This window comes from Achroia grisella, unplaced genomic scaffold, assembly GCF_030625045.1.
Source record: "Achroia grisella isolate CSIRO2021 unplaced genomic scaffold, CSIRO_AGI_Agris_v1 utg900, whole genome shotgun sequence".
Taxonomy (NCBI): Eukaryota; Metazoa; Arthropoda; class Insecta; order Lepidoptera; family Pyralidae; genus Achroia; species Achroia grisella.
In genome coordinates, this window is record NW_026713059.1 from 828,755 (window position 1) to 856,303 (window position 27,549).

The 27,549-nt window shown below is 31.4% G+C and overlaps 2 protein-coding genes across 3 annotated transcripts in view; both read right to left on the reverse strand.

Annotated features, from left to right (window-relative positions):
• Positions 1–1,362: 1,362 nt before the first annotated feature.
• On the reverse strand, positions 1,363–6,444 carry LOC131853274 (uncharacterized). Its single transcript, XM_059204122.1, has 6 exons — positions 5,737–6,444; positions 4,750–4,987; positions 3,924–4,170; positions 3,312–3,545; positions 2,436–2,619; positions 1,363–2,197 (listed from the first exon to the last, which is right to left on the reverse strand). The coding sequence occupies exons 1-6, from the start codon at positions 6,259–6,261 to the stop codon at positions 2,030–2,032; spliced, it is 1,596 nt and encodes a 531-aa protein (XP_059060105.1). The 5' UTR covers positions 6,262–6,444; the 3' UTR covers positions 1,363–2,029.
• An 8,867-nt stretch (positions 6,445–15,311) lies between these two features.
• Positions 15,312–27,549, reverse strand: part of LOC131853334 (DNA-binding protein D-ETS-4-like) — a 53,118-nt gene continuing 40,880 nt past the window's right edge. For both annotated transcript variants that reach the window (XM_059204201.1, XM_059204199.1), the window contains exons 4-6: positions 24,975–25,134; positions 20,943–21,092; positions 15,312–16,507 (exon numbers count right to left, since the gene is read on the reverse strand). In XM_059204201.1, the coding sequence (XP_059060184.1) occupies positions 16,317–16,507; positions 20,943–21,092; positions 24,975–25,134 (501 nt within the window). In that variant the 3' untranslated portion in view covers positions 15,312–16,316. The remainder of the gene's footprint in view (positions 16,508–20,942; positions 21,093–24,974; positions 25,135–27,549) is intronic.

Genomic DNA, 27,549 nt, shown 5'->3' on the forward strand with positions numbered 1-27,549 from the left:
ATCTACTCGTATTATACAGTAATGAATTTACTGTTGTTTAATTTATAACAGAAATAATATACAGGTTTATTCTGGAGTTTAATTTGTTCTATTGAAAAGTAATCAAGAGTAAACCGAATAAATAGGATGGCAGTAGATATAATATATACATATATACGTATGTACATTAATTAATAAGAAAACATTCTTCATTTTATACATTACTTCAATTATCTACTGCCATCCTACGTAAGTAATTACCTTATTCAAGTCAGTAAACTAGAGCGATATTTTCCACTTATATGTTTTTTTTAATATATAATAATTCATATACGAGTATAAGAAGACTAAATTCATGTAGTTACATTAATTAGGATATAATATCAAGCAGTTTCGGTACAAATAGATTATTTTAATATCCCTTTCTACAGTATTACCCTGGATGTAAGCGATAAAAAAACATCTTAACACGATTTTTAACTGTCGTGTGAAGAAGGCCTAATATTAATTTCTGAAGAAACAATTCGTCTCAAAAATATCTTCAATTTTATGATTATCCGAACTTACATATAATTCAGATATTTGGCAAACATATTGTGACTAGACTATTTTACAATAATGAAATCGAAATAATACTAATATAGCTATTTGATACATTTTTTTAAATTATTTTGTTAAATAAATTATCTCGAGATTCAACAAGGCGATTGTTGTAATTGTTGCAAATACCTAAATGATATTGTATAAGAACATTTTTACTTGATGTGTACAATTATTAAATCAAATATGATTTAATGTACTGGAGATTCATTGACGATAAGGAAATCTATTATATATTCAATCTTATATATTGTTACGTATCAGTGGCATAACTAGATCACCTAAAACCCCAAGCAAATTCATGGAATGAGATTCATTCGTATGGTATTTTCTTAAATTGATTAAATACATTTTTTCAAATTATAAATAAATGTTACATTATTTCTGTGGTCAAGAATCTCGGAACTCAAACTATAAACCTAATTTGGTTAATGGCCTCCTTTGGTCAATTCCTTCTCGGGTCAGAGGCTCGCTCAGGTCAGGGCTCCTCGGATTAGGATCCTCTCGGGTTAGGACCTCCTCGGGTCAGAGGCCAGCTCAAGTTAGAGACCTCACGAGTCAGTATCACACGGGTACTCTGCAGGTACTTTATTGTTACACTACTGATACCATTAAATCAATTCCATATAAATAATTTCTAGGTTTAATATATAGAAATAAATTTCTTAAATTAGTCATTTACATTAATATATAATTAGAGAATATAATCGTGATTAATACGACTATATCTCTTGTTACTAGAAACTTACCATAAACAACAATTTTATTACTATAAGAGCTGCCTTTTATTAATAACATACTATATAAATTTACTTTAAATTTTTTTTAAATTATATCCATATATTTCATTAAGCACATATTCAATTAATTAATTATAGTGACTAGAAAACATTACGATTAAAGCAGAATTCATTTGTTTCAATATATTTGTCTCTGGTTGCATTTTCTTCACTGTACCCCCTTAGTTTATTTATTGGGGTTTATTTTTCCTAATTGGTTAAGTAAACTGAAACCTGATTCTAGGCAAGGATCGCAGGTTCAAAACCCGAACCTTACAACACATAAGTGTTCGTCGATTACACTTCTTTTCTGTCTTACTTTCTTAACATGTCTTTTTTAATCTTTTGATTCTACATGGACCCAAAAATGATATATCTGACTATGAATATTTATATTATAGATATTAGCCTTGACTGTAAATAAATTTAATTCTCTTTAATTAACTATAAATAATTATATGAGATTTTATAATGGGCATTTACAAATCTTATTAAATTCTATATATACTTTTAAACACTTGCCAGTGTTTTATAAAATCAATACAAAGATTACATACAAGTGATATAACATATAACTATCTGTGGCATTTTAAAATACATATAAACTTTAATGCCATATTTAATATACTCTATAACTAGTTGTATTACCATAGACAATATGTGGAGAGTGATCATCCAATGCTTTGCAAGGAATGCTTGAACTGCAGTAATTTATTGAGATTCATATGCACCAAGTCTTGTGGATTAGATATTATAAAGTAGACCAGACCGAGTATGGACAGCACAGCCCGCCATATCGAGAAATGTGTCCATGTGTGGTAAAACGTTGGAATTGTTGGCTGAAAATAACATTTTATATATAAAATTCTTGTGTCACAATGTTAGTTACCATTACGCATACCATTCTCCTTCGAAACGGCTTGACCGATTTTAATGAAATTTTATATGCATATTCAATAGGTCTGAGAATCACCTGTTATACCCAGCCAGAGTAGCCAGTCAATTTTAGATAAATTGACAATTAATAAATTATGTCATAGATAATTCCAAATATATAAAAAGAATATAAACTCTTACAGTGGTGACGTTGCCGCAGTTCGTGACGTTATATACCAACGGAGTATATTGGTATACCATCAGCTCATCGTACATCCGGGCGGCCGTACAAACCAACAGACACGCTGTGTACAGTAACACTAGTACTATCGGCTGGAAGTATGGCTGGAGCCCTCTCGACAAGTCCAAACTTGTTACGTCCAGTCTACAAATTAATAATAATAATAACCGAGGTCAGTTTTTATGGATGATAATGGAATATTGCACTAGCCTGCGCTAACGGTTTACCCTGGCAGGACACCAGTGGAGGATACGATGAGCTAGGAGAGATGAGATAGGATAAGGTCAGTTCAATTATCTTATCATGATATATTCACCAGGAATTTATCACGATGGTTTCCATGGGTAACTGCGTGGAGGTCAATCCGACACAGTATATTGCTAGCAATAGGGTCAACAGTCCGCATTAAATTATTAACAATCGCCTTCCGTCCACCCAGAACAGTTTATACAACGCCATCTAGTCCCAAGCTAAGTGGGGGTCCTAGTCCCTATTTCTAACAACTCCTTCTGGGTTGTTAGAAATAGGGACTAGGACCACATTGCTAGCAATAAAAATATTATTTCTGGACAATTTAGACAACGTCATGTAGTCCCAAGGTAAGTAGAGGTTGTTTGTGTTTGTGTTTTGGGTACTGAACAACCGATATAAATACTTAGATATTTATTTGCAAATACATACATAATATACACAGAAAACACCCAGACTGATACAAAGAATCATACACATGATCACAAAAATTTGTATTGTGCGAGAAATCGAACCCGCAACTATCTAAGATACGGCGATGTACTAAACCGCTAAACCAATGCAACTGAACGTGAAAATTAACTCACCTATCCAATACGGAAAGTAAACAAAGCACACAAAAGAAGTAGTATGTAGCCACATAGGGCATTGTGACAACAGCGTGAAAAGACAGGTGACCCGCGTCCAAACCGTCTGAGTAGCTGATCAGCAGCAAATGCATCAGCGACAGCCCGCCGAGGACTCCGTGACAGGCTAAAGCGCAACTGCGCCATGCTTTCTGCGCTGTCAATGCGACATCTAAAGGAGTTAAGTCGCCCATTCTGAAATAAAAAAAATACACAATTTTATTTACTTAATTTATTGTTTAATTTCTGACAGCGATTGATTGACCTTCGCTAAATATAAAAAGGAGACTAGTTTTTAGTCTAAGGGTGTTTCTATGAATTTATCTAACTATGAATTCTGTCGAATTTTATTGTTCATGGTTGGGTGGTTCATCCATATGTATTAAATACACTATCTACTTATTACTATAAAGAATTTAGTTCTATCTATCTAGTACCGATAACACTTGGGACTAGATGGCGCTGTGTGAATTGTACAGAATTATTATTAGTTTTAGGTAGAAATGAATCTTAACCTCCACTTTTTTTTTTTCACGGGTTTTCAATTATCATCAATCATAAAAAAAAAATTACCTTAAATATTTATCTGCATCTCTCGACTGTTGAGATTCCAATATCCTGTCTCTAGACACTGCTCTGAATGTGCCGCCACCTTGCAAATATATCTTCTCGGGTTGGTGTGACCCAAATGGATTCAGCCTCTCATCATTTGGTGATGTCAATGGTGATGGTGATGAAAATGGATTATCTATATATTGATCATGATATGGCATATTCGATTCCAAGCTTTCCAGCATTCTTGTTAGGTCAGTTGGTCGAGCTAAAATTACAACATAATAACATAAAAACTAAATTAACAGTAATATTTTATAAACATGATACTTCAATTTGAGATGTTCAGAATGATTGATAGAATTCAAATCTGACCAAATAAAAAAAAATATGTGTCAATTTATATTTCGAACTATTTTTTAGGATAAGGATATGATAGGTACTCCTGCCAAAATGAATTCAAATAACCATTTCTCTGGTTATATTGGAATTGGCATTGAAGTAGGCAGGTATCTTTAACCATGTAGTTGAGAAATGACAACACCACTACCTCATCTAGAAATAGAATAGAATATAAAATCCTCTATTCAAATAACCTTAATTAAGCACTTTTGAATAGTCACAGTTATCTTTCTTTTAAACTACCTAATATACCGCTCATTGAGAAAGCTGTCTCGTCACAAGAAGAAGAAGCAAAAACTTACCTGTTGCTCTTTCAAATAATCTTTACAATTTTTTGTTAGAATGTGTGAATACAGATTATCAACTAGCACAAATTTATTAGGGTCAAAATATGAAATACACAATAAGGGTAACGGTCCTGATAAAATCCTCAGCTAAAGCTTACCTGGTTTGGATCCCGTTTTGTTTTTACTTGCCGTCTTAAACACCTTTGGGCTGACATCTCTGTTATTGGCATGTGTCTCTTGCCTTTCCTCCCTCGTTTTCCGTCGTGTCTTTCTTGGTTTATGACGTACAGCCTTTGGTGTTCCATTGTTATTCTCAAGATCTTTAGCTTCAATCTCTAGTTCTCCACTGAGAGTGACTACCTCATCTTTATTATACTCTTTCAAATAATCATCAACCTGTAATAATTTTATGGACTGTACTGTACTGTAATTAATTAATTAATATGCTATAAAATAATTATAACAAGTTGAAATTATTATAATTAAAGAAATAATAATTAAATTATTATTTCTTTTACAAAGAAAGAAGAAATCAAATTATTGTGGGTGACTAAATGACATGTCAGTTTTTTGATACTGTATGTTCTGTGATTAACTTGTATTTAACAGAAAAACATTGTATTTAACAAATAAAATCAGCCTAGATTTTTTTATTAAGTAAAACTAAAAACATTATTTGAAAAAATGACAACCCTCAAAAATTGATAACCTCTGGCACTTTGAATTCTTTTAATATTATTTTCAACGGGACATTACTATCTAAATAAAAACTGAAGTTCACTTTGGGCAATGTCTTCTGTGTGGATCTCACCTATTTCAACTGCCACACAGCTTAGCAACAGCTTGCTTACAGCTGTGTTGGTTGAAATGTGAAATATGGCAGGTGTGACAATTTAACCCACTAGAATGGCAATGCATCAGTATACTACTACTGATGCATTGCCATCCTACTAATGTATTGGTGTCACATGTTAATAGTGATAACAGTGCTGTTCATGTACATTGGGTTCAGGTTACCACCTACCATCAGGTGATCTGCTTGTTTGCCGTTCCAAATATGGATATAAAAATTTAGAATCCATATTTATCAAAATCTGCCTAAATTGTCCACTAAATAGGTACACATACAGAAAAACAGAACATACCTTTTCTAATGCGCTAAGACTTGACCCAGGGATATCAAAGTCATGTAGTTCTCTATCTCTATGCCTTGATGAGTGGCGTTTCTTCTTCCTATATGAAGGGCTCCGTTTCTCCTTGTGACTGCTAGATGGCCTGGATAATGTCTTCATAAATTTCTCATCCAAACCATTCGGGTCGTGCGAGTAAAACACAAAAGACGGGGTTTTATCAGACTTCTTAAATTCCTTCTCAACGAAACCTAAAATATCCTGCTTTATTTGATCGTGTATAGGAAGTTCTATATCTAAAGATTCGTGTTCAGATTTTATCCAACTATCGCGAGTTTTGGACTTGTCTGGAGGATTATCTTCAGGTGCAGGTGTCACTTCAACGTTTTCGGATACATCTGTATGACCGTTAGATAATTTCCTTGAGCCAGACCTTGATCTTGATCTAGGTCTGCTTTTATGTTTCGGTGATGGTGAACGAGCGGCTGTGTGCACTTCTGCTATCTCCTCCTTAACATCTACACTCTTACCAGGCTTCATTTTTAAAAGAATAATCAGTGGTCTACTTCGAAAACTCGCACTTAAATATATATTGTTTTATGACAGTTTTGAATCACAATTAATATCTAGCCGCGATAATAAAAAACTACTTAAAATCATGGTCATATTAGTAATTTTATTATTAATGCCAATTGGAATTAAATTCACATTTTTCTAATAAATAAAAACAAAGACCAAATTAGAATTCTAATGAATGTCAAATGTCAACAAACCAAACGGTAATGACGTCATTGATGGTCACTGTGACGTCAGACTCCTGGAGACGTTCCATTATAGGAATTTATTTTTTAATGAATAAACAGATTAAATTAATGATAATAGTCTAGTAAATATACAAAGTATTTTAAATAATTGTCTATACAATATACAGAATAAAATTGTATTTTATATTTTGGGTGAATAGCAACCGACATTTAAGTTCATTAGCTCCGATAGATGTCACTATTCTGAATAATATTTACTTTTTTTTTCTTCTTTATGGCTTGGCTAATATTTACTTATTCAATAGTCATGAATAACATATTTTACTTTTTAGCATAGTCAAGTTTGTTATTATTTCTAAATGTTCTGATAATGTATATGGAAATCAGTTTACATTTAAGGTAGTTCCAGTAAGACTGCGAAGTAGGTAAAATAAATGGTTGTTATTAATTATTAACTACAGTATGATTATTTACAATTATAATTTTAAAATACAGGTATCTATGCTTTTAAAACCAAATTTTAAAATTTGCTTGCTCATAATATTGTTGTTGTTATTAATTTTCAAATAATATATCATATTGCTTATACATTACAAAAATATTAGTAAAACTATTAATATTAGTAAACTAAAAAATATTCTTGTTAACATTAGTTTAGAATCACTATTTAATGTAAAATATTATTGTAGTTGATTCTAATTATTTACTTATGACGCTAGATGGCGATACTACTTAAATGACTTTCAATTTATTGACCAGTATACGAGGAACATTTTTTTAACCACAGATAAGAAATTTATAGTTGAGCTTATTTTTGATGTACTATAGCAATAAATAAAACCTTTATGATTTCTTACAATTTGTGAGAAAATTTAAATTTCATGGTTATTCTTCGGAACCCTCAGTACCTATAAGCACAGATAACATAATATTACATACTATAAGTATGGTATACGTGCGCGAGACTCGACTTTTATTTTTAACTTTGCAAAAATGTTTAGAAACGACCTTTGAGGTCATCGAGTTCATAAATACTTTATCGGACCGATGACGTCACGTGTGAAGCTCTATTCATTTAGATAACCAACGTAAGAATAGAATGTAGTTCTTAATATTACGTATATTAAGAACTAAAGTACCTGAATTTATTCAGCTTGATAATCATTCAACCTGTGGACCTGCATTCCCGAAAATTCTCTCTTCATCTATTCATCTTAAGTACTTAATCACCCTGGAAAGTTCACACATCGCCATCTAGTCCCAATCTAATCAGAGCTCGTGTAATAGGTACTAGATGACTGATATACATATATACATTTTTTTTGTATACATAGATAGAAAACACACAGACCGATGCAAACAAAGTTATTAATGAATATAAATGTTTGTGTCGTGTGAGAAATTGAACTCCTGACCATTACAAGTAAAGCGGCATGCTAAACCGCTAGACCACCGAGGCCGTCATATTCTTAAGTAGTCCAAGTATACAATAAATACGTAGGTACATAGCAAACTCAATTGGGGGTTAGAAGAGAGAAGCGAGAGTTGCACCCCACCTCATACGTTGCACCCAGGTGCACTCCCGCGCATTAAGTTATTAGTTCTAAATTTCTAAGACACCAGTAGGCGCCGTACCGGCCGTACCAGCTGGCAAATGGAGTACATTCAGAATTTTGGAATGTAACCGGCTGGGCGGCCTTCAGACAGCGCCTTAGAAGTGCGCGCGAGCCATAAGCAATGAGCGATCTTCATAACAGTCAGATTAATTCTTAAGTAATTTTTTTTCAGACTCGGTAGTATCGGTCAATAGAAACATGGTAAATTTGTAAGAATATAATAGTGATTACTATTCTCTATTACTAACAATCCCCCTAGTGTTAGGAATTAGTGGCCACATCGCTAACTATGTACAATATAGTCCACATTCACGCGACTCTTCTCGAAAACTATAGTGATTAATTGATAACGAAAATTCAATGTGCTGACTTCATGCTTCTGACTTCATTCTATCATCCTCCACTAATGTCTCTCCCTATACCTTTGATTAAGGTAGTGGAATTCACTATTCAATTTTTACTTATTTAAAAAAATATTTTCTAGCAAATCTAATGTAATGAATCTAATTTATTTCGTCTGATCCACTTTTATAATCTCTAGATCTTTTGCTTTAGACCATTTAAACTAGGAAATTGTATACGTTATATCAATATTATATATCTGCTATTAAATGTTATATACCCGTTATACTCAATTTAGAGTTTTAGTTAGAGTGAGGTCTTATATTTTTTTGCGTTAAATTTCGGGATAGGATATATCGTTTTCTATAATTTCTCTGCCATACTGCAGGGTGGTCCACCATCCAACCAACTGACTGACAAATACCATGTCAATTCATATACATGTAATGACAATAGCAGAGCTACCGTCCAAGCCATTGCTACCATTTGACCAGACAGTGCTTCCCTGATATTTTCTATAGTCCTTTACTATGGTCTGTTATTTGGAATGTGGATGGGGTGAGTAATTCAACTGCTCTGGGCTATAGCTGCGGTCCTATTGCTGCTTGATTATATGACTTACCTGACCATTCTTGTAGGAATAATAAAAAAGAGTACATTATCTATTAGGGAAACTTATATATATATTACTAATTACTACTAACTTCAGCTCACAAAGCAGTTACAATATCCTTTCCTTATCTTTACTTTCTCTATGCACCCAAAAGTAGTCTGGAAGAGATTCTTCAGGAATAAGACCACCCTTTGTGTCAGTTAATGTATATTTGCTATTTTAATTTTTAAAATAGCAAATGTACATTAAATGTTCTGTATTTGCAATAAAGAATATATAAAAAAAATGATATCGAAGTCGAGTTCGTCACACTCTCTCAGTTTTATCTGTGGAATAATATATGTATATTTTTTTATTGTTCCACGGATAAAACTGACCTATAAAGCAATAAATAAAAAGATTAATGTATTTTTCTTTTCGTAAAAGCCTGTTGTTAGTGTCTTAGGTTGGTTATGTTTTGTACATTGTTTTTATATGGATTTAGTATAGCCCTGGGTTTAAGAAATATATAGATATGTAGGTATAATAAATAAATATATAGGTACATATACTGTAATACGACTGTAATTCCTGATAGAGTAGTTAGAGGCATTATTAACTATAAACGTTATGTTAAATGATGAGTTTGACAGCCAATGTGCTAAGAATACCTATATTTATTTTATTTATTATTTATAAACTCTTCATTGCACCAATAGAATTAATATATAAGAATTATACAGAACAGAGATATGGAAGTACAAAAGGCGGTCTTATCAGCAATCTCTTCCAGACAACCTTTTTTTTGAGGATGATAATGAAACCAGTGGAGGATGATAAGATGAGTATGAAGGTCAGGTCAGTTAGCCCATCGTGAAAAATTCACTAGGAATTTATCACGATGGGGTCCAGGGGGCACGTGGAGGTCGCGTGGAGGTCGACCTAACATGGTACATTGCTAGCAATGGGAATTACTACTTCCCATTACTAGCAATCCTCTTGAATGCCTACAGGAACTCGTTTTAATAATATATTTTAGTTATTATATTATACATATTCTTAAGGTTTTTTTATTTTAGGTTCATTGTTCTAGTATATATTCTTTTTTTTTTGTAAAATTAAATAATAGGTACCTATTTATTTTTATCATTATAACTTACAAATTAAAGAGAATTTTTTGAACAAATTTTTGAATCCTACGTGACAAGGGACGAGCCTCCGTCTCTGGCATTAATTATCTTATCAAGTAAGTACGACTTGAGTGCAATGCAATAACTTCTATATAAGTATAAAGAAAAATTAAAGTGTCTGTTTGTAATATCAAAGCTTTTCTATAAATGCACGTGAAAGTATACAAACATATATAGTAATTACATTGAAAATTTAAATTTTCTTATTAAATTGAAATTGTCTGTTTATTCTTGCTAATTTTTGAAACGGCTGGACTGATTTTGATAGGACTTTCACTCGCAGATAGCTAATGTTATAAGGAGTAACTTAGGATACTTTTATTTAAGAAAATTTATTTGTATGAAAAAAAAAGTTTAATTCAGCTATACTAGCTGGAGAACTTTTTTTTATAGTTAACTTCTATAAATATAATTGATATGTAACTGATAGCTGTCTACACATAAAAGTAATATGAGAAAAATAATTTGGAGACTCTATGTAATAGAATGCAAAATCATAATTATTAGAATTTTTGTCTGCCTATACGTTTGTGTGTCTTAATCTCAGAAACGGCTTAATCGATTTGGGTGTGAATTTCACTCATGCATTATGATAATTTTCATTTCAAATTTAGTGTTTATTTTATTTCAATACATTTACAAACAAAACAGTAATATAGAGTCGCAGACTCTCATCATCATCATTGTTTCAGCCCGAATGACGGCCTACTGAACAAAGGCCCCCAAAAATCTCCTCGACGGTCTGTCGCAGGATCTGCTAGTATATTAATATGTACCAAACTATAATCTATATTATGTTAAGTACAGACAATAAACTCAGCATTAGTCTAAACACCTATAATATATAACTATGTCTATCAATAATATAATAAAATGACTTTAGTTCTTATTTATTATCTGAATGACTAGGGATCATTTATCTGATTATACGTACGAATGTCACACCCATTTCTTAATAGAAAATTTCGTTACCGTAACAAAACGCTATAAAACTATTTAAAAATAAACTATACGTACCTACGTATTGTTTATTTTTAAATAAAAAAAACTATATGTAGGTACGTATAGTTTATTTTTAAATCTTTTTGTAGCCACTTTGACAAAGATTTATATTTTTATAATCCCTTTGTTGAATCCTGCTTCAAATATGGTGGATTCTTTTAAAGGATAGATCATCCATCCTTTAAGAATCCAACATTTTTTTTGAGTTCCGAGAATCCAAACGCTTTTTATGGAGGTCTTTCGGTACATGGAATGAAAGTAAGAATAAAATAATAAATTTATAAAGTTACATAAAATTATACACGTAAGTCATTAATTGGCAATAAAGCTCACACTCAGCATATCCTGTGACAGCTTCTAAAACTGTCACAGCGCTGTCATTCTGTGTAGGCCATTACCACACGATCAGTCGATGACAATATGCAAGATAAAAAAAATGCTAGGTATGTCCACTCCAAAAATAAAGGATCTAAAATTGATAGAATAGAATAGAATAGAATAGAAATCAAGATAAAATTGATAGAACAGTTGTCTAGTACCCATAACACAAATTCTGCATAGCTTGCGACTAGATGAGGCTGTGTGAATTGTCCTGAGATTGTTATAATTATGTTAATATAATAAATCAATGAAACTCATTACTTTAGCTTCAAAATTATTATCCTGGGTTATTATTAATATGAAAATTGTACAGACTACTAACTTGTATAATACAAGTATTTAATTAAAGGTAGAAGACCATGCGTCAAAATAAGATGATCTCAATCTTTAGAAATGCATCTCCAAAGATGTAGAGGTGTTGTTTTCGTTCGCCCTATTAAAATTACAATGCAGTTATATTCAAGTTTAGTTACACAACTAACACCCTCCCCCCGCGCTCGCAGCCTCCCCCTCTAGAGGTCGTCCTCCCCTCTCGGGCGAAAGGCACAACTTTCACTCTTGGAATTCGGCGGTTGGTGTCTGATGACGTCACTTTTGCGCAACATGATGCAACCTGATCCAAATTTGTGTGCACTTTATAGTTTGTTTTATAGTCAATATTTTATGTGCTATTATTTTACTTGGAAACTGTTATGGTGCTTGTTCATAATGTATTTAGGTCAATATTTGTTGTGCCTCGTTACCACTAAGTTTAATATTGTAGTACGTTATTTTGCTATTAGAAAGGATATTCTATTTATAAAAAAAACTATATAAATTGCAAACCTTAATAAGGGAGGACTCCTGGCCGAAGGGAGCGGTGTTCTAAATCAAATCAAAATATCTTCATTTATGTAGGTCTACTACAAACTCTTATGATATTTGAATTCTATGGCCAGTTCGAAGTGCTTTTGAGCTGAAAAGAACTGACAAGAAACTCAGCTCTTATTCTTTTCTAACGAGATTGTACATGTTTACAATGTCAATCGAAGGTACCGTGGCAGATTGCCGTCGTCAGTGCCGTGATCACGGAGACATTATATATTTACATTATTACTAGTGACCCGTCCCGTCTTCGCACGGATGCATTTCAAATCTTTGAATTTCTCCCCATGTTCTGTACTATAATACGCATGTGTTACAAATATAAACCATCCTCTTAAAATTTCTCTATCTATCGCTGAAAACTGCATTAAAATCCTAATTGCCTAGTTTATAAGATATAAGCGAACAGACAGCGGAGGCGACTTTGTTCTTACATGCACAGATTTGACATGTATGTATATAGTTTAGGTATTTATATTATGGGTCATTAATAGTCATAAATAAATAAAGAACACACAAACTTATAGTCCATTCATAGTTATCAATGCTCTTTCCATCTTTTCTCTTGAACAGCTAGCTGATCTGAACAATAGGATTAAATAATAGTATGCTGAATAACTTTTTATAAAATGAAAAATTTTTTTAAAACAGGTTTCTGATAAATATCGATTTCTACTTATAAAAACGTCGACCTTTTTGTTCGAATTAAGCGGCATAACGTTATGAAAACAAACTCACGATGGTTTTTTCAACGTATTAGATTTTTATGTATAAGTATGTAATATTATGTTTTCTGTGGTATAATTAAATATCGTAATATACTAAATATTTCATATATGAAAATATTTGTATCATATATTGAAGTAATATAGTGAATTAGTAATATAGTGAAATTATTTTTTGCAAGATATATAAATGAAAAACATGCATAAGTAATTAAATGTATTATTTAGTTAGATTGAGTACCATTATGCCTAATCCTTTAAAGGGTACGCAGAGAGGATAAATCTTTACACTTAACCTAATCCACTTTAGGAAAGTGGTAAATTTAATAAGGGTGACCCACTCCTAAATATTTTTTACCAACTTTTTTATGACTCGGCATTAAAAAGAGTGAAAATTTAGGGTTATATGTAATAACCGTAAATTTTCACTCGTCTACCATAAAAATAATTTTTATAAGTGGTCAGGCAGTATTTCCATATATCTTTAGATCTAAACATATATGTAACTATATTCTGATATATCCACTTCACATTTGATTACTTTCATTTCGTGTTGACAGAATGTTACACATGACTAGATTATTCGTAATCGCAGCGAAAGTTGTAGCTTTCGACTATGTAACAGTATATAGCACTTACCTACTGATATAATTAGTTACTGATAACCTTTATTTCACAGAAAATCTGATATACTTAAGTGAAATGACACATAACACTGTCCACCTGATGAGAAATTTTTTAGCACTGGACAATTCACATCCCGTTCCTAGTCCCAAACTAAGCAGAGCTTAACGTTATGTGTACTAGACAATTGATAGGAATACTTAAATACATTTTTTGTAAATATATACATGATATATTCAGATAACAATCAAAACTACACAAATATTTATACTCATGAATACAAATGTTTGTATCGTGCAAGAACTCGAACACGCGACCAAGACGGTGTGTTCATTGGAGCTCTACTCCTATAGGCTGTAGCGTAATGTGATATATTTTACCTTCCTCGATAAATGAGATTAAACATTAAAAAAATTAAAATTTGATCCATAGTACTGGACATTACCCTAAACATTCGAAATCAGAAACAAAAAAATATCTCTAAATAATATTAACATAACATTGTCATGTGACTTCCGTGGAACTCCTCGTGCTTTGGCATTTCTGAGGATTAAGGTTTTATGCATCAAAATTTTGATTTGTCACAATTCGCCTTTCAACCGAAGTGCAGCATACAAAGAAATTTTTTCTCTGTCTGTTTGGTGACAGAAGTAGGTGTGACAGAGTAGATCAGCTACATGTACAAAGTCTACTTTGGTAAAGTAAATCATTATCAGTTCAGGTATCGATCTGGATACCGATTAGCATGATATCTATTATAGTTCTAGAAATATAATAATATTTGCCACGTAGTTGTTTGTCCAAAGATAATTCTGTAATCTTATTTTTCTAGTGATTTCCTTGTCGTCCCAGGAAAATGTCACACAGCACCATCAGGTCCCAAGCTAAGCAGAACTTGCATTATGGGTACTAGACTACTGACATAAATACATACTTACATTTTTTAATACTTACATAATATACATATTAAACACCAGGACCGATACGAACAATTATACTCATGAATATCTACAAATGTTTGTTTTGTAATGTGTGAGAAATCGATCCCGCGGCAATCGGAAGTAAAGCGGTCTGCTAAACCGCTAGGCTACCGAGGTCGTCGCTATATAACATATGGATACAAAGTAATCGCTGGACTTTGCCTTGAAATACAGTGAGATCTTATTTTGGGCCAAAAATAACTGCTTTGGTCATAAACGAGATCTCATAATAATTCGTGTTAAATAAGTATCCATTACGTTGATACAGTTGCTTTTGTATTTTTATAAAAGAATCAAGAAGAAAGATCTAATACTATATATAATATTACTTATTAAGTAAAACCTGGAAACTGATGGTTTTGTAAATCAGAGATTTTTGTTTTAAAAGACCCACAGACCAAGAAAATATGCTATGTTACAAAAAAAAAAAACAAACTAATAAACTTTCTCAACTTTCAGTATTATTTACAAAGGTAGCAAAGAAATGAAACAATGTGCTTCTTTATGGCCAGTTAATTTTATTGTGGCATTACAATAATTATCTTCTATATTAGTTTGGTCCAATACAATAATAACTTTACTGCGCTAACTGCGCTTCTTATGTAAGCATTATAATTTAACACTAACACTATCCCGCCACCATTATTGCAACATTTTTTTAACATACCAATATTTACATCGGCGGGTCCAAATAATCACATAATAACAAATTTTGTCCCTAATAAATACCATAACACGTCTATTTGGCACAAAATTTTCAATTTCGACATTCAATCATTTCCGCCTTAAACTAATCTAAACTACGTTACAACTCGACGTTACTCGCCATAATTTTAATATAAAAAAATGTTTCATTACTAGATTCACAATAAATCTACATGAACTTAATTGTATACAGTATTATTTAATCTCTTTTTACATCACAAACTTGAGTAAATATCTAACACATTCGTAAACACTATCTAGAGCAACACTTGCTTCCCGAACGCTACTGCGTTACGGATTTTTTTTTAATTTTATAAATTTACGACATAGATTTTACATTTATTTACAACACTTATTATCTAAAAGTTCATAGAACGTACTAGAAATATATCATAGATATATGGGATAAACATTACCAGCTTTCGACGAATGCGGTTTTTATTAAATTTAAATCGTTACGATTCAAATATTTGGATGGTGAGCCCGCAGTCATCTAGTCGCTGGTAAAAAAAACCTTAACAACTAACGCATACAGCGAAAAGTCCCGTCCAGTATAATTCTAGAGAAAATTACCTTTCTCGAATTATATGGAGGGATAGTTTACAACGCCTATTAATTCGCAATCCGAAAAGTCCGGACAAACGAAAATTTGGTCGCCAACAAACAATAAAACTGCGTTCGGTTTTGCGTTTGCGCGTAAAACCAAACCAGTTGTCGTTGAGCCCGCATTACCGCGGTGCACACGCCCTTATATATACAATTTATAAATATTTACAATTAACTTACATCTAGATTATTGCGATGGAGTATTTATAAGGAGTACGGGTGACAAAACTGATAGACGAGCCTCTGACTCCTTTCTGTTTTCTTCATGATGCCCTTCTTGTAGTATTGTCTGATGCTCCTGGACAGCTTGTCGTAATTCATCGCTGGTCGGTTCTTTCTCTTCCCCCAAAGCCTCGCTACACGCACTGAATCCTCAATTTTGAAAACACCGTTACCTGCGGATACGTGGCACGAATTAATGATAGCTCGCTAAGTAATTCACATGGTAATATAACTTGTTTTTGTAGACAGAAACGCATATTTTTATTTTTTGGGATAGACGTTGAGGATAAAAATTCTAATAGAAATGTACAGACAGATGATAATTAGACACCCTAAAAGTAAATAGTTTCGCATAATGACGATTGACTTATTCACCTTAAAGGACTGCGGAATTAGTATGAAATTTCACAGAATAGTTTAAATGTAGGTCAATTAAATGTTATTTTTTTATGGTTCGATTTGAACTACATATAACAGGCTATTACATATACAGGTATTAGAGGCTGTAGCACTGTGACCTGCGAAGATCTATTGTCTTCGCCCTAAGCTATCTTTGTCTAGTCCCTCTATAGAGGGTGCCTACAAATATACATATGAATAAAATCGCGAGCTCCACTAGTTTATAACAAAAGCGTAATTTCATATAGTAGGTACACAAATTATTATTCGTGTCTCAGTTTCCACAAACCGAAAAGGACAAAGTATTAAATGTCTTGCGGTATAATGGACCATAAATCGTAACAATGTGTTGGGGCCTATCGTCTCAAAGACTGGTCACGACGCAGAAAATTAACCTTTAGTGTAGCTTAAAGCATTTTATTAAGTGCCTACTTAAGTACACGAGTAACTGGCTCGCTCACCTTGGCTAGTGAGAATGTCGGTACTCAATGAATTTTCCACAAATAATAAATTGTTGCAGCTCTATATATTTATATGTATATCTTTGTTCTATTTGACGCGCAATCTTTGGTATCAATGTATAGGTATTTAGAAACTAAAGAAACTTCTCTTAACACATCTTTAAAAGATGTTATTCCATTTCTACAAATATTTTTTAATTTTTTAATTTAGGAACAGACATATATTTTATATGTCTGTTCCTAAACAGTTAATAAATATAATTAATTGACTCCCGGGAGGCTTTGTTCGCCCCCGGTGTACCCCAGTTGCATTACCGTTGATAAAACAGTACCTACTGGCCCCGGACGACTCGATTCATTATTTACTATATTGATTCGAAATCTCGATTTTTCCGTATATCATTAATTGACTGTGTAACATAATTCATTTTCTTTTCTTTTTATTTATTTGCTTTCGCCGTTAATTTTTGATGTTATCCAATTTCCAATATTTCATTCTTATTTTCTATTACTTCATTTTTATTTCACTTATAATTTGTACAGAAATCAATAACGCCTTCCAATATACCTAAGTTATTTTATAATAAAAATAATTTTCTATTCTATTCTATTCTTTTGTACAAAATTGTATACATGCGTACTTAATGCTGGATAGGCTCTGGCTACGCACTGGATAGAGATTTTAAGGCGGTGCAATTTAATAATTGATTTTATTATATAAATACAGACAAATAAAAAAAAATATAATGCTTATTATGCCCCTAGAGTATATACTTTAATATATTATGTATATATATATTATAGAACACAGAGAATTTGCATAATATATTACTATACGAGTGTTGTAATAAAGACAATTGTTTCCGTGTTTCTAACCAATTATATTGTTCTACAACATAAAATGGAAACAAGTTCAAACAAAGAAACCTATTATAGCTGTTATATTCATGGGAGTAGGTATTATTGATAGCAGATTTCTCGACCTATACTTAAACTAGTTTGATAGATTATATTTATTTATTCAGTAACTATTTATATGCGTTTGAATTTATACAATTTTTGCTGCTAACTTTATCAACATTATAAAAAGATTGTTCCAAAAAAGAAGAACACAACCTGCCCTTAAAAAGCTTCCAATTGTATATTGTCTTTAAAGTATTAGGCAACGAGTTATAAAGCCTTACTGCTTGGAATCCTACACCATGCTTCACAATATTAGGAGTCGGTTTTACAATGCTAGGGTAGTCCATTCTGCGAGTACTTTCCCCTATGTCACTGTTCTTACTAGTCACACTGCTAACATGACTCTTTACAATATCATCTTTTCATGAGTAACATCTCATCTTTAGTTAAATAGTTAGTTAAACTATTTAACTAAAGATGAGATGTCACCAGTACAGAGACAGGCTATTTTTTATCTTTAATAAAAGCAGACGAAGTCACAGGTAAACAATTACTATAAACTTTACGTTAATAATAATTGCATCATCATTAATCATACTATTGTCATCAACGTGTAATACAAATATTTGATATCATGTAATTTCTTACATGTTATCTTTTGATATATTCCTTTGTACAGTCATCAAGATAATCTTTGACTTTTATATCTGTTTAATAATCTTCGTTATCCACCATGGAGACAATTATCGTGGCAGTGAGTTCATACTGTCACAAATTCAACCAAGTAGTACTAAATACAGAGACTATATAATATAATATATATAATTGTAGAGTTTTTTTTGGAAACAAAAGTTTCATTTGTTATTAACATTCCGAATGAGTTGTGAGTTCCGAAAAGAAAAATATGACTAATCAAATAAGTTTATGTTTTTTTTAATAAAGATTTTTATACATTTTTATACGTCATTATCTCACTTTCGTATCTCTGCAAATTTATAGTGTCAATAAATAAACCATTATTTCAATATTTATTCTATTGCGTAAATTTCTATTTCCAAAAGGTTAAGAGCCTAGTATTAGAATAGAATAATCTAGTACCAAGCTAAGCAGAGCTTGTGTATATGGTAGACAGCTGATACATAGATACATTTTTTTTCTAAATACATGGTGGTGTATATATATATATCTACACCAAATATATATATCTAGAAATATATAGACTAGATGGCGCTGTGTAATATAAATATACAACACTGGTGGTACAATGCTCTCAAAGTCAGATACTTGTATGTCTCTCTGTACGTCTTTATTCTTATAATATCACAATTATTGTATTATCATATAAAGTAACATGTAAAGTATGCCTAATAAATTACGCAGTGGACTTATGTTCACAATAAGTTATCACAGAGATAATTAAAACTACTATTATACATTATCGGTTGGTATTTGTAATACCTACACAACAAAATATGAGTAATGAATGTTGATTGATGAATATTTACTGATTTAACCTTAATTTGATAGTATTTTATTTATAACAATGTAACCAATAATAATTATAATAGTATCACTATAACAATTCACGTAGCGCCACTTAGTGTCAAGCTAAGCAGAGCTTGTGTTCTGGGTACTGGACAACCGAACCGATATAAATAAATGGTATTTTTTTTGTAAATACAATTACATAATATACACAAATAAAATACTCATACCGATTCAAACAATCATAATCATGAATACAAAAGTTTGTATTGTGCGAAGAATTGACCCCGCGACCATCAGAAGCAAGGCGGAGTGTTAATCTGCTAGAACACCGAGGCCGTCATTCAGAAGAAGAGTTATTTAATTATCGAGAAAGAAGTACTAACGCGGCCTACATTGTAGTAAGTCTGCCTTAAACGAATGATATCAATGAAATACCTATAGTATATACTTTCGTATATATATTTTCAAGGTGTAAACTTAACGTAGGAATATATATTTATATATGTCATTTATACTTATTTTTACTTGCGATATAACATTTTATATTTTTATTGCTATAAGATTCTACTTTCTACAATAATTTAGAATGATTTATTTCCATCTGTACATTAACGTTAACTCAAGAAAAATATAGTTATATACTAATTAAACAGTTATATTACATAATTTAGACATCATTAACAAAATTTAATTGAAGTAATATCTTAATAAATAAAAATATGCGTTTCTAATCATTTATGTCATTCATTTGTATAGCTATCTACACTAAGAAAAACAATAAATATAGGTAAAAACTTGTTTCAATTACACTACATTAATTTGTATAAAACAATTACAATGCTTTATCATCATTAACCATATTTAATTAAGAATTATCTTAATTAATTAATAATAATTATTGTGTGCTATTATTTGTTATTGATTAATTATTCATTAGCATGATTGTGTTTTCTATCACGAACTTTTATTTTATATGTTTTATATTTGGGTCTTAAGGATTAATAACTAATATACTCAATAAAAACATAGTCTTCAAAAATGAGAACGCAAGAGAGACCAACAGAATCAGATGCTGAAGTCATGTCCAGTGCTGTTCATATATATATAAGTTGCTAACTGTGAAATTTATAGCCTTTATGTTATTCTGATGTATAAGCTATATTATTTTAAAGTTTCATTAAAATCCATTCAGTAGTGTTTGCGTGAAAGTAACAAACCTCCACCATCCACATGCACAAACTTCATCAGCTTGTTTACCTTTCTAAATATAATAAAGTATGTGATGTACTGTGATATACTGTTTCTGATCTACCACTTCTATTAATCATGTAGAAAAAAGAAAAAAAAAAGTGCTCACTTCTATCTAACCACCGGATTGCAGATCCATGGATGTGAGGCGAGGCGAGGAGTTCTTTCAGGAACTGCCATAAATGTATATGTGTGCTCCCTGACTTGGCTTTACCGCCAGCTGTTGCAGTGCTGGTACCCGCTGACTCGGAGTCTTCATCTAATGGACAAAAACATATTTTATGTAAAATAAAAACTTTTTCATAAGGATTATTCTGAATTTTATTATTGTTAATAATAATAATTCCTATTTATTTTTTATTATATTTTATTAATTCATCCACATATATTATTTCATATGTATAGCTTAAAGATATACATATGAAATAATATTATAATAATATTAAAATTATTATGAAAGTCGCTAACATTTTTGTTAATAAAAAAAAGTACCGATAATTAGGGCATTTTAAAGATCATTTCTTAATGCGTGTATACATATATGTCGAATTAATTATATTTAGTTAAAATACTCAGTTATATTATCTGTGGTTGTGGTAAACAAGTCTACTTTCCCATTTATATTATTAATTTGCATTGTCGTTTGGTATATGTACTGATTTATGGTTTGGTTTACAATACTATATTTCTTTCTTTCACAAGTTATTATATTAATAGAAAAATGTATTGAATTATCTAATAATTGCCTATAATATCTATAATAGTTTAAATTTAGATTAGAACTAGATGGCGTTGCGTGATATATCTTGAATCACTTATAATTTTATCATCTATACATGTATTGCCATTATGTCTAGAATAAACCGTTCTCATATGTATTCATAACATGACCATACAGTATGAATACTCGCAAAAAATCTATGTTGTATGTGTCCCAAATGCATGCTAAGAAGCATTAATGTTAGGGCTAAGTATTATGTCTAACAATTTAGCATCATTATAGGGTAGTTAATGGGGCTAATGGATGAAAAGGGAACGGTAGCTGCCTCGTGGATGCATTCTATTGCTTCTGGGAAACGTATCGTTTCGATTTATCGCCTTCCATACCTGGTGGTAGACATGATCGCTCTAGATTTAGTTTTATATAATTGGTGTATAAAAATATATGAAAATCAACCTTTTTATTCTATTACTTATTATACAGTTAATTCTAGACAGATATTGACTTCACGCATATGAAAATTCAGCTGAGAAAAATGTCCAAGAAACTGATATTTTTTTAACAAAAGTTTCATAAGATTTTAATTTTTTTGTCGTTCTGTATTTAAATTTTGATATTATGTAGGACGAAATTATATATGACGAATAAAAATTAAGATATAAAATAGAATAATATGGACACGTTATATGTTTCTATTTTATTATTGAAATATAGAGAAACAAATACCGAAGTTAGAAACTGCGATAAAAATATTTAATTAGATAATACAATATTTAATTTTATATGCTATAATATTATACACGTATCCACAATAGACGTGTTTAGTAAGTATTCGCTTCAAGCCAATATAGAAAACAATTTATTTTTTATTATAATAGACATGTTACGTAGGTAGACATTTGTAAAAAGTTAATTTTACATTACTTTATAAACAGATAATATTTTTCACTCCATTCCTGACCTCCAAGGTAAGATATAAACAATCTGACATTCAAACGATTTCAGATAAACAGACTACGCGTTGCTCCGAACAGTTAAATAGCAACATTCTATTTAAAGAAGAAAGCCAAGTGTTGAATGTTATGTTTACATGCGAATTAAGGGAACAAGACGTCATTAAACTCCATACGACTCTGACTCGTGCGTCCGAAATCATAAAGTATATATTTCCAACGCAAATTGCGCAGCAGTGTCAGCATTGATCAAAGGTATCGGAGGAATCAAATGAAAGAAACATTGGACAAAGTGACACTTACAGCTCAAAGTAGTCGATGGCATTCGATTTGCCGACAAGAAAATCAACTTTTGACGCACTTCGAGTCGTAACTGATGGGAATAATAATGTTTTTTGTAATGCCAGACAGCAAATCTATCTTGGTGCAAACGATTGTGACCTTGCAAGTCTGGTGGCACAAGTCACACAATCTGGGTCGTCGGGAAACGTCACAAAAAGCTGACTTAACGTATATGGATGTCTAACAACTCTAGAGCAAAGGAACGAAGCTATACAACTGCGCATTTCTGATTGACGGATTAACTGTAACTAGGCGTGGTACTAGACGGACTTGGTAACCAATTCATATTATTTTAAATTGTTGGTCATTGATTTTAGATAAGTATCGTATAATTTACAACGCCTGTAATAGTGATAAGGTGGTTTTTACTGATTACATTAACTCCAACGTACCTATATGGAAATTTGATGACGTTTTCAGATATATTAAAGTACTATTAATACCTAATCCATATTATTTCTAATCTCTCAATCTCTCTGTCTTACTGGTCAATATGTAACCATAAATTATACTTCAAAGTAATAAGTTTTTAAGATAATTAAGTATTTCCGAAGTGATCTTATCTAATATGTTTACTTTAGTATGAGAATTCTATAAGCAGATCATATATAGGCATCTACAAGCATTTACATGTCCAATTCTTTACAGAATTTAAACCAATACATTAATATACGTAAAACATTTCAAATGTTTACAACAATCGTAATAGATTATAAATACCTAACTTTTTATCTTTACAGCGATAATTTCTGATAATACTTGTATTGCCTGAATAACATGCTTAAAATATTTTCAGTGTTCGAATTATATGACGTCTACAGAGAATTACAAGAACAAAGAGAAACAAATAAATAATCATAAATGCTATAGAATATCTTGCTCGTACGTCGATCGTATTAAAATGTCACGAATATTTATAGGTCTATTTTAATAATCTAATCTCTCTAATCTTGTTCATGTTCTTTATCATTGATATACTTTACTTGGAGTTCAATAACAGTAGATATATATTTCTAACTTTCCTGGAAACAGCAATATACAGCAACAAGCAAATGAATACTGCAACTAGTTAAATCTTTAAAATATTCGTCACCATTCTGTCTAGTGCACATTAGGAATTTTCAATTCCCTCATAAAGCAAGTTTACAGCTTCAACATTTACAGCTCTCGACCATATATCATTAGCTAGTTTGTCTCGAACATCAGTCTTATGTGGCACAAACTATCGGCTAACGGTCGATCACAATGCAAGCGCGGACTGATGCATCGCCGTTCTACATCGCTCTGACAACTGACAGATCTTCAGCATTTTATATTTCTTTCAAAGCTGCTATTTCTTTTTCTACTACTATTTACTTTTTCTATTATCGTTATAAAGTATTGCAGTTCATATTTATTATATTGTATATAAAAATCATATGAGGTAATATTACAAAGAGAATTTTGAAATTTTGTTAATTATGTTTTTTTACTCTGTTATACCTTTAGGAAGCTACTTCATCAGGAAGTAGCATAGACTGTATGATATTAAAAGAGATTTCTATAATAATTGTGATTCTGAGGTAGGTTCCTAGTCTGAATAATATAAACAAAACTAAATACATTGTGTCGTCAATCGTTGGATTGCTGGATAACTAAAACTTTCAAAATTAAATATAGATACTAGATCTATATTTAATAATACTATTATAAAATATAATAATAGAATGAATTAGTGCTGTTAAAATATTGTTTTGTTAAATATTCTGGCCAATAAATCAAAGCACGAAATTATTAAGGTCAAACATAAAGATTGAGAAAAAACACTGAGAAAAAATTAACTTGTTAAGGGTTGTCACTCTCGTCACACCCTTACTATAGGGTTTGAGGAAATAAAATAATCGTGTGGTTGTTCTATAGACAGAACTACAATACAAAGGTAAATATTTTTGAGTAGAAATGATATGATTCCCAGGCAGACCCTTTAAATTTCTCCAATCTTTGCTTTGTTTCTTATCTTTTGTACTTTTAAGTTAATTGTAGTATTCACTAAAATTAGAACTTGGTACTTTGACCACCAGTAGCTAATACATTTATCAGATTAATTAATACGATATGATTTTATCAGGTATTAAAAAGTGCATACCATCGCTCATGTCATCAACCGAAGGTAGGCCAGCTGGCGTCTGCTTGTCTGTTGTGGGTTGTTCCTGATGTTGCTGCTGTTCTGACCACTGCGACGTTCTCCAAGCTTCATGACGAGCAGCCTTCCATATTTCCAATTGGGCATATAATGTGCTACCAGCCTGTAACAATTCAAAACAATAATTAAATTTTATGAAAAACTAGCTTTAATGCAATACACTTAAGTTCTAAAATTAAAAGATAACAATAGAACTATATATCTTTTATTTTTATAACTGCATAACCGAGTATTAATGAACTTACTACGTTTTCGTCTTTGCGACAATGGTTCATCTGCCTTTTTCAATTCATTAATATTCCGTTATTGAGTTCTATATCTATTAAGATATATGAATATATGTTATAAAATATACTATAATATTAATAGTATTTTATATTATCTTAACGTAAACGAAATGGTAAACAAACTGGTTCCAATTTGATCATTAACGGTAAGTGGTAACCGTCGCCTATAACATGAATAACACTACAGACCTCAAGTTAACATGTGACGCCCGTGATACCACTCATGCGTTACCAATCCAAAGAACTAGATACCATGTTTCTATCTCCTTTATCTCACACTAGAACCTAAATACAGCTTACAAAGCAAGCTGCTTGGAAGCTAAGAAAAGTTGAGACTGATGTACCCATTGTGTATGTAAATCAGTCTCACCTATATCTCACAAATATGTCATGTTAGGCAAATTGATAACGATGGAAACTGCTAGTTATCTCTTATACACATAAACAACAGATGGTGCCCATGCAGACGATTTTTTATAAAGTCTACTTCGATATTTTTTCTTATTCGATTGATCAATATCAAACGCAAATATCTCGAAAGGTGTATAATTTGTAAACAAGTAGACACTAGTACGATTTGTATGCAAGTCGGTTGAACGTGCGCGTTGTTGTCACCGCGTGACTTTCATCGGCCTTGGAGAAAGTCTGCGAGCCATCGGCCCGTACTATGACAACTATTACCTAGCTATTTGAAAGAGCACTTGTCGATTAACCTCCACATTACTACTAGAGGCATTTACGAAATGGCACCATTACATAATTAGTGTCTCTATAGCGTCATTTGTCGGCAGATATTATTGTTACTAATATGTACGATTCGATTGTATGTGTAGCATTTAAATCATTGAAATTTTCATTTATTTTTATAACTATATTTAATCCGTAATTGTAATCGTTGTAGTCATAAATGTCGTGTTTCATCTATCCCCTGTCTAATTTAGGGTACTATTAATTAGTTTATAGTGTTTAAGTATAGATTTGAAGGATTTTTTTAGTACATAGTACATATTTCGGAATCCCAACCTTTACAAGATTTCGTTAAACTGTTTAATGATCTTACAAGTACAGCTATTAAGTACTATATAAAGGTCGAATGAATTTAGAAACTATGCCATATATTTTATAGTACTGTAATATCATAAATTAGGAACCGTAATTATAATAGTATATTTATTACAGTTATCGCTAATGACTCATATAGTTAACCATTAAAAGAAATTTAATTTTAAAAGTGGTTGACCGACATAGTTAATGCAGAAATGTTGATAAACAAGTTGCAAAACAAACTTATATAACAATTGGGCAATGGCTACCCCCTAGACGGATTTCCTATACGTACTGACCGTAAACAGATGATTTAACGTAACATTTCCTGACTCAGTAACATTGCATTGCATAATATCTCTTAATGAATACAGAACATTCAAAAAGATTAAGGTGATCAAATTCTATTCTATAATCCAAATGTACGATTTACCAATATTAAAGTAAACAAAGAATTACATCATCAATACGTTATACCTATTGAATTTGTTATCACTGACCTTTATGTTATTGATAGTGTTATCTATTTAAAGGCCGAAGTTACAACACCGACTTCAAATGTCAATATTAACAATGTCTTTATGGGTATAAGAAAGTTTTTCCTTACGGTGATAGTGTAGGAATAAGATATAACTTTCTTTGGTATGTGAAGGGTACACGATCATTCATTGTACAAATGCATAGACTCACTTCTGGATATTGTCAATCCGCAAAGCATGCATACTTGATGAAAAAATTAATTCACAAAATTATTAAATATGTGGTAGGTACAGTAGAGGATGTATATCATTTGCTGACGGAATGTGTCAGGAACACGAGTCTACGATATACAATAACGTCAAACAATAAAATTAAAATATTGGATGTTGGTGGTTTAGTTTGCACAAAAGTTCCTAAATATCAACGAAATAAAAAAAACTTCTTTCGTACAATATATCGTAAGCATGCTACATAAGAAGAACTAAAGCAACATAACTGATATAAATTCTTATTTTATTCACTGGCTGCAAATTAGTCATCTCTCATTAGTACCTTAACAAACAACTCCGTCATTATATAAATTTATAGTATCAATATAAGTATAAAAACTTAGGAAACAATTATCAAAATCGATATCGATGATCTAAGAATTACATATCGAAATCATTATGCTGTTAAATTGAAATGGTTCCAAATTAGGAACTCAG

What these genes read in the sequence shown, in the direction of transcription:
- LOC131853274 (XM_059204122.1), bottom strand. Translation starts at nt 6,261, where the DNA reads ATGAAGCCTGGTAAGAGTGTAGATGTTAAGGAGGAGATAGCAGAAGTG. An exon ending in GTCTTAGCGCATTAGAAAAG is followed by an intron (nt 4,988 to 5,736) that starts GTATGTTCTGTT and finishes AAATTATTACAG; the next exon opens with GTTGATGATTATTTGAAAGA. An exon ending in TTACTTTCCGTATTGGATAG is followed by an intron (nt 2,620 to 3,311) that starts GTGAGTTAATTT and finishes ATTAATTTGTAG; the next exon opens with ACTGGACGTAACAAGTTTGG.